Genomic DNA, 8,859 nt, shown 5'->3' with positions numbered 1-8,859 from the left:
GAGAGAGAGTGAAAAAGAAAGAGAGAGAGAGAGAGAGAGAGAGAGAGAGAGAGAGAGAGAGAGAGAGAGAGAGAGAGAGAGAGATAGCATAGTGTATATGGAATAGTGGTAGAGCGAAGAAGAGAATAGGCGATGCGTTTAGCCAGCATGCACTGTACATGTATAACGTCTCATTAGTTTAATATTGCCTGACAGGTAATCCATCGCTGGCCTACATTTCATTTAAACCGTCATTAAAAAGCCATTATTTTTCACACACCATTACTTCACCGGCAGGTGCCGCACTACGAGATCTGGAGATCCGAGTCGGAAACAGCACGAATGTGAAACAGAACATCCTCTGTGGGACACATCGCGCACCAGTCGGTAAGAAGCATCTCATCCTTGACCCCTTTCCTCTCCAAAACGTATTCGCATATCCCATAATATTCCAGATATATTCCAGATAAAACCCACTGATCGTGAATCGAATGCTATACTGACTGTAATTTTTCGTTAGCTCTGCTATAAATAAAGAATATTTGTGTATATTCGAATCGCTCTGCGAGAAAGATTTACTGATCTACCCTCATCGCGGCTGCAACTTTTCAGACTGCAGGTAAATAGTTTCGCGTAGATTTTCAGCGAAGAAAATTGACTTACTTGGAATTATTAAGAGGGGCAGACTTCGATGATTTGTGGGTCCTTCGCAACTCTTCTGCTCCATCTGATAATTATGTGCTATAACGTGTTATGTCTTACATTTGTGCCGTTGTAAATTGTTATAATACTAATCATGGACAAATAATTCTTTTTAAATTTGAATTTTTTTAAATGTACCTCAACTCTTTGACTGCAGATCTTTAGACTGCAGGAAGGTAGGCGTCCGTAGATTTTATTTTAATCACGTCGCCGCACGTTGCATCAGGCGTTGAGTGGAAGTGGTGAAAGTATTTCGTTTTTACTCCGCCAGGTCGCGGTGCGGTGATCGACTTCCGGTGTGACACGGCTATCAGGGGGCGCTACGTGAGCATCCAGATTATACCGGGGCCGTCGGCACCGCGACAGAACATTCTCAGCTTATGTGAAGTTTTCGTTTTCGGAACTAAAGGTGAGAACGTTAACCAAATATTATACTATCGTGATTATATGTATTCACTTACCCATCTATCTATCTATGTATATATATGTATATATATGTATATATGTATATATGTATATATGTATATATGTATATATGTATATATGTATATCTCGTTCTTTCTCTCACCCTCTCGCTCTTTCTTTCTTTCTTCCACCGAGGACAGGTTCAAATGCGCTGGTGCAGTCGTTCGCTCTTATTAACAAAGTTCCACATGTTGTCCTAAATGAAAGCGAACAGACGTGCAATTGTAATTAAAAACCGCGTATAGACGTTGTTTAAATGTGTAACGTTAGCGCCATCTGCCGTTCGCTTGCAGCACTAAGCAAAGCAGCATAGCATCAAACCGAATTAGATAGATGGAATCTAGCAAATATTGTAACGTATTCAATGTATAAAAACACTATGATCGATGTGTGACGTCAGCGCCATCTATCGTTCTCTTTCAGCGCTAAGCATCGCGTCGAATCTTCCGGCGAGCCAGTCGAGTTCGATGACAGATGGCAGGGCGATCGCTAGCTGGGGAAACGACGACATCGCCGTGTTTGCCGACGGCGTGGCGTCGTGCACACAGACCCTGCCCGAGGCGCAGCCCTGGTGGATGGTAGACCTGCTTGACCACCACGACGTCGTCGTCGTCAGCGTCGCAAACCGCAGGGACGAGGCCGGTAGGTGGCGCGGCGGGCGTTGCTGAGCGGGACGGTGCGTGTTTGTGGGGGTGGGTGGGGTGGGTGTGAGGGAGTGCGTGGGAGGGTGGGTATTGGCGTGTGAGAGTGGGTGGGGGACTGTGTAAAAGAGTGTGTGAGAGGGTGTGTAGGGGTAAGAGGGAGTGCGTGAGAGGGGGGTGGTGTGTGTGTGAGGGAGTGAGTGAGGGGGTGTGTGTGGTATGTGTGAGTGAGTGCGTGAGAGGGGGGTAGTGTGTGTGTGTGAGGGAGTGTGTGGGAGGGTGGGTGTTGCATGGAGAAGAGAGTGCATGAGAGGGTGGGTGGAGGCGTGTGTGAGGGGTGAAGGGGTTAGATAGCAAGTGTATGTGTAGAAGAGGGGGTAGTGGGGAGTGAAGGGATGAAGTAGCAAGAGAAGAGGCGTATACATGAGCAGGAGTGTGCGGTGAGAAGTGAAGGGGTGAAGAGTTAAGGAGAGGCCGACGTCTTTCTTTCTCTCACCGTGCTAAGTCATTAAATCAGCACTTGGGCCGTATCTCAGTAATTACCGTGTCTGAAGACATGTCCCCTCACTCGCCTCCCCCTCCCCCCGACCGCCACCCTCATTTTAATCATCTTAAGCCAATTACTGAGAGTGCAAAATGTCGTGAACTCGGTGAAATGTCATTAAATTTATAAATTTCTAGTTTTTTCCTCGTTTAGTTCTAGCACGAGTTACTAGCACAGGTAATTCCGACACGTGCAATCAAGGTCTTAACGCATTAATAATAACGAGGTCATATTCTAGTTCTACACGAGTGTGTGGCTAGTACCTCCTCGCAGCTTCTCTGGTGCTTCGCGGAGAGAGAGATAAAGATGGAGGGAGAGAGAGAGAATAGGGTATGGGATAGGGGTAGAAAGAGAGATAAAGAGAGAGGGAGAGGGAGAAAAATAGAATAGGTATGGGATAGGGGTAGAAAGAGAGATAAAGAGAGAGATAGAGAGAGAGAGAGAGAGAGAAACAGAGAGAGGGGCAGAAAAAGAGAGACAAAGAAACAGAGAGAGAAAGAGAGAGAGAGAGAGAGAGAGAGAGAGAGAGAGAGAGACAGCAACGGCGAGAGCGAGAGAGAGTGAAAAAGAAAGAAAGAGAGAGAGAGAGAGAGAGATAGAGAGAGAGAGAGAGAAAGAGAGAGAGATAGCATAGTGTATATGGAATAGTGATAGAGCGAAGAAGAGAATAGGCGATGCGTTTAGCAGCATGCACTGTACATGTATAACATCTCATTAGTTTAATATTGCCTGACAGGTAATCCATCGTGGCCTAACATTTCATTTAAACCGTTATAAAAAGCCATTATTTTTTCACACACCATTACTTCACCGGCAGGTGGCCGCACTACGAGATCTGGAGATCCGAGTCGGAAACAGCACGAATGTGAAACAGAACACCTCTGTGGGACACATCCGCGCACCAGTCGTAAGAAGCACTCATCCTTGACCCTTTCCTCTCCAAAACGTATTCGCATATCCCATAACTATTCCAGATATATTCCAGATAAAACCCACTGATCGTGACGATGCTATACTGACTGTAATTTTTCGTTAGCTCTGCTATAAATAAAGAATATTTGTATTCGAATCGCTCTGCGAGAAAGATTTACTGATCTACCTCATCGCGGCTGCAACTTTCAGACTGCAGGTAAAATAGTTTCGCGTAGATTTTCAGCGAAGAAAATTGACTTACTTGGAATTATTAAGAGGGGCAGACTTCGATGATTTGTGGTCCTTCGCAACTCTTCTGCTCCATCTGATAATTATGTGCTATAACGTGTTATGCTTACATTTGTGCGTTGTAAATTGTTATAATACAATCATGGACAAATAATCTTTTTAAATTTGAATTTTTTTAAATGTACCTCAACTCTTTGACTGCAGATCTTTAGACTGCAGGAAGGTAGGCGTCCGTAGATTTTATTTTAATCACGTCGCCGCACGTTGCATCAGGCGCGTTGAGTGGAAGTGCTGAAAGTATTCGTTTTTACTCCGCCAGGTCGCGGTGCGGTGATCGACTTCGGTGTGACACCGGCTATCAGGGGCGGCTACGTGAGCATCCAGATTATACCGGGGCCGTCGGCACCGCGACAGAACATTCTCAGCTTATGTGAAGTTTTCGTTTCGGAACTAAAGGTGAGAACGTTAACCAAATATTATACTATCGTGATTATATGTATTCACTTACCCATCTATCTATCTATGTATATCTATGTATATATATGTATATAGTTATATATGTATATATGTATATAATGTATATATGTATATATGTATATATGTATATATGTATATATGTATATATGTATATATGTATATATGTATATATGTATATATGTATATATGTATATATGCATAAATAAATAAATAAATAAATATATAAATAAATAAATAAGCCTTCGTCTTAGACGTGTTTACATGAACTCGTCCCCTACAAACAAACAATATAAATTACGTAACCACAAAATTTGATTTAACACAAAAACCGCGGACCAGCATACGCAACGGAAACACTCACACTCTATACCCATTATTTATTTCTTGGATTTAACACAAGATAAACATGAATTCATTATTCTTTAACTATTATATTAACCCCTCCCCCTCTCCCCTCCTCTCTCATTCTTCCCTCTCCGTGTTGCAGTGGCGCAGGAGCAGCACTGCCCCTTCTCCAACTACACGCTACCGATGAGCAGCGTTTTTCGCGACCGCTGCTTCCGGTTCTTCCGGGCGACGCGCGACGGATGCACGTACGACGAGGCGCGGCAGCACTGTCGCGAGAAGGGAGGTGACCTGGCAGTCGTCCGCGACCTGCGCACGCAGGAGTACGTCGCCGCGCAGCTGACGGCACTGCAGCGCGTCGGCCAGGCTGCCGACCGTTACTACGTCGGCTTGCGACGCGACGGGCCGGACTTCACGACCTGGGTCGACGGTATGATAAATACGGTCTGCTGCCGCTTGTCTCTCTTTGTCTGTCTTTTCGCGCACGCGCGCTCCTCTCTCTCTCTCTCTCTCTCTCTCCTCTCCTCTGTATATCTCTGTCTCTTTCTCTCTGTATCTCTGCTTCTCTCTCTCACTCTTTCTCTGTCTCGTTCTCTCTCTCTTTCTCTCTCTTTCTTTCTCTCTTTCTCTCTCTCTCTCTCTCCTCCTCTTTCTCTCTCTCTCTCTCTCTCTTTCTCTCTCTCTCTGTCTCTCTCTCTCTTTTTCTCTTTCTCACTCCCTCTATTTCTCTCTCTCACACTCACTCTCCCACATACATACATAGCATGGTTTAACGTTTCAGGTTCCGACGTACGTTTCACGTACTGGGCACAGGGCGAACCGCAGCGGAATCGCGACCACTACTGCACCGTGCTCGACTCCACCAGGGGGCGCCAGTGGAAGTGGGCCGACGAACCGTGCGACGTAAAAGCGGAGTTCCTCTGCATGCAAGGTGCGCGTGTGTTGCTATGGAAACGTTTACGTCACTCGGATAGTTGCGCTTTCCCACGCGCGTGCGCGAGAACTTGTGTGTGCGTGCATGCGCGCGCGTATGTGTACCCATGTGTGTGTTTGTGTGCGTGCGCGTGCGTGTGCGGCTGTGCGTGTGTACGCGTGTGGGCGTGCGTGAGCGTGAGCCTGCGTGCGTGCGTGCGTGCGTGCATGCGCGCGTACGTGCGTGCATATGCGTGTCACCGACTAACAATGAGTTCGTGTTTCGTTCATACAGAGATCGAACAATGCGGACATCCGGCTCGCAACCCTCACACGCGCATGTTGAACCTTGACCTCGCTATCGGCGGACGAATCAACTTCGCCTGCGAACGCGGCCTGCGGCTGATTGGCGCACCGACGATCACGTGTCTGCCGGGCGGCCAATGGGACGCAGAGTCGCCCGTATGTGCAGGTGAGTAACGGGAAAAGGTCCTAATTAAAATTTAGTTAATAATTATTTAATTAATAATTTAAAAATGTTTACAAGGATTTACAAATGAGAGAAGTCCGTCTGGGAACCAAGAAGCTATCCACGCCCTCTAGTGGATGTCGTGGCAAACCTGTTTTTAAGGAGAGAAATTTTTTACTTTGCGGCACTTCAGTACTAAGCGGCGTTTTGGAATGTCCCTATAGCGATGCTAATTGGTTAGACGTACCTGTCAAGTACTCTAGTTCAATATGTTAATTAAACACTCGGACGGATTTTGCTACTGATCTATTTGAGAGTTAGACGGGCACCGCGTTTCCACGCTCTGTGCTGACTCCTATGCTTTACTTTGTCGCAGGAACGGCTGATCCGACGCAGGCGTTGCTGGCCGGTCGTCGCAGGGTTGCAGGTAAGCTCCTATAGGTCTGCGGGCGTGCGTGCGTGCGTGCGTGCGTGCAGTGCTGCGATGCGTGGTGCGTGGGTCTGTGTGTGCGTCGTGCGTGCGTGCGTGTGTCTGTGTGTGCAGTGCGTGCTGTGCGTGCGTGCGTACGTGTGGGTGTGTTGTGCTGTGCGTGGCGGGCGTGCGTGTGTGCGTGCGTGTGTGCGTGGTATGTCTCCGTCCGGTAAGCGCTACGTGCGTGCGTGTCGCGTGCGTGCGTCGTGCGTGTATGTGTCCGTGCTGTGTCGTGCGCCTTCGTGCAACACAATCGGTTTTGCCAACTCCAACACCCAATTTATTTAATTCATTTAATTTTAAATTTTAATTTTATTTAAGTATTATCAAGTTTTACGTTTCAATTATTCCCGACGCAAATCCGCGAGAATCCGGACGTGACGTCACTCACCCTCAATCTCTCCGCCAGGTGGCGCCTCCGTCCCGCCAGCAGGTGGTGTGTCGTCGCTGACGCGCATTCCTAACGCGCCGTCGTGGCGCTCGACGACAACAGCCTAGCGTACGGCAGCCGCGTGCAGTACCGCTGCTGCAGCGAAGCTATCGCCTCATGGGTTGGCTCGCTCGATCAGGTTCTGTCTCATGAGCGGTCAGCTGGAGCGGCTACGGAAACCATACTGCGGTAAGGTGGGACGCTGTTGTTGTTGTGTTGTTGTTGTTTTGTTGTTGTTGTTGTGTTGTTGTTTGTTGTGTTGTTGTCGTCATTGTCGTTTAGTAGTGATTTTTATATATAATAATATAACTCATTTATTTATTTTATTTTATTTATTCATACCGGAATATTCAATGTATCATTAGATATTGTTATTAATTATTCTTACACACACGCACACGCACACGCACCACACACACACACTGCCACACACGCACACGCACCGCGCACGCCACACGCACACGCACACGCCGCACACGCACACGCACACGCACACGCACACGCCACGCACGCAAACACGCAGCACGCAACCACACGCACACGCACACGCACATTACACACGGCCACACGCCAGCGCACACGCCACAGCACACGCACACACGCACACGCACACGCACACGCACACGCACACGCACACGAACACGCACACGCACACACACAAGCACACGCACGCACATGCACGAGCGATCACAAACGCACACGCACACGCACAACCGCACACGCACACGCACACGCGCAGCACGCGCAACACACGCAGCACGCACACGCGCGCGACACGCAACACGCACACGCCACGCACACGCACACGCACACGCACAACGCACACACACACACGCGCGCACACGCGCACGCGCACGCGCACGCGCACGCGCACACGCACACGCACACGCACACGCACACGCACCGCACACGCACACGCACGCCACGCACACGCACACAGCAACAGCACACGGCACACGCCACACGCACACGCACACGCACCGCAACAACACTACACACACACACACACACACATATATATATATATATATATACGCTGTGTATAAGCTGCTGGCATCACTGTCTCTCTCTCTCACGTTGCATCGCTTGCCGTGTTTCAGAGCTGGAGCTGTACGACCAGGGCGACGATAGCTCCACGAATCAGCGATTCGACCCCTACTTCCTCGCCCAGCAGCTTGACAGCGAGCACGAGATCGGCGACAACATAGAACTCATCCCCGATGAAGGTAACGACGACGACGACGATGATGACGACGATGATGATGATGACGATTTCCTTCGTAGAACGGAAGCTACGAAAGGAAGCGCGGTGTTTTGAATCTCATTCCGCATTATTTTACCACGTTTACGCGTTTAATCTGGTTTGATGTACCGTCCTCATCGACTGGTTAGAAGCATAGAAATAATATTGTAATTCGGAGTAGGCTCTCGTTAATATATACTAGTTGGGCTATAGTTAATATAGTAGTAAGGATCTAGTTAATGCACTAGTTAGACTCTAGTTAAAATACTCGTTAGACTCTAGTTATTATACTAATTAAGCTCTATAGTTAACACACTAGTTAGCCTCTAGTTAATATATTATTTACCCTCTAGTTAATATACTAGTTCGGCTCTAGTTAATGCACTAGTTTGACTAGTTTATATAGTAGTTAGGCTCTAGTTAATATAATAACTAGCCACGAGTATTTTCTACTTATCTTCTTGTTAATACACTCGTTAGAGCTCTAGTTAATATAATAGTAAGAGCTCTATGTAATATTCTAGTGAGACTAGTTAATATACTAGTAAGAACTCTGGGTAATATTCTAGCGACACTAGATAATAGACTAGTAAGTGCTCTAGGTAATATTCTAGCGACACTAGTTAATGTACATATAGTGTCTCTATATGTTTCTATACGGGTTCAAGCGTCTCATGCACCAGCGCGTAATTTACGGGCCTCTAGGGGTACGATCTCACAGAGGGTCCGTCGTTGTGTTTTCGTTTAAACAGAACAAGCGGAAGAACCTTTTACGACGAACTGTAACGGCATGTGGTCGGCGCCCGCGGGCTGCGTGCGCGACGACTGCAAGTACAGAGCCACCTGGCGGTACGATGCCGAGTCGGACATGATTAGGTTCGTGCTCCGGCAGAGGATGACGGATCCCGAATGGATGGCCATAGGATTCTCTCGCGATAAGAAGATGGTGGGTGCCTAAATAATATATATATATATATATATATATATATATATATAGAGAGAGAGAGAGAGAGAGAGAG

The 8,859-nt window shown here is 47.5% G+C and overlaps 2 protein-coding genes across 2 annotated transcripts in view; both read left to right on the top strand.

The window, feature by feature from the left end:
• The window catches only part of LOC106816145, a gene marked incomplete at its 5' end in the record, with an annotated part of 14,465 nt that extends 9,378 nt beyond the window's left edge, over positions 1-5,087 (top strand). Inside the window, 5 exons of the mRNA XM_014820701.1 lie at positions 1,570-1,788; positions 3,149-3,238; positions 3,812-3,922; positions 4,457-4,718; positions 5,078-5,087. Coding sequence (XP_014676187.1) covers positions 1,570-1,788; positions 3,149-3,238; positions 3,812-3,922; positions 4,457-4,718; positions 5,078-5,087 — 692 coding nt within the window. The remainder of the gene's footprint in view (positions 1-1,569; positions 1,789-3,148; positions 3,239-3,811; positions 3,923-4,456; positions 4,719-5,077) is intronic.
• Positions 5,088-6,052: 965 nt separating this feature from the next.
• The window catches only part of LOC106816144, an 8,926-nt gene continuing 6,119 nt past the window's right edge, over positions 6,053-8,859 (top strand). The window contains exons 1-3 of the mRNA XM_014820700.1: positions 6,053-6,122; positions 7,698-7,823; positions 8,593-8,790. Coding sequence (XP_014676186.1) covers positions 6,053-6,122; positions 7,698-7,823; positions 8,593-8,790 — 394 coding nt within the window. The remainder of the gene's footprint in view (positions 6,123-7,697; positions 7,824-8,592; positions 8,791-8,859) is intronic.

Source organism: Priapulus caudatus, unplaced genomic scaffold (assembly GCF_000485595.1).
Source record: "Priapulus caudatus unplaced genomic scaffold, Priapulus_caudatus-5.0.1 Scaffold1298, whole genome shotgun sequence".
In the NCBI taxonomy this organism is placed as follows: Eukaryota; Metazoa; Priapulida; class Priapulimorpha; order Priapulimorphida; family Priapulidae; genus Priapulus; species Priapulus caudatus.
The sequence above is the reverse complement of the archived record's forward strand: the minus strand, read 5'-3'. Positions and strand labels throughout refer to the sequence as shown.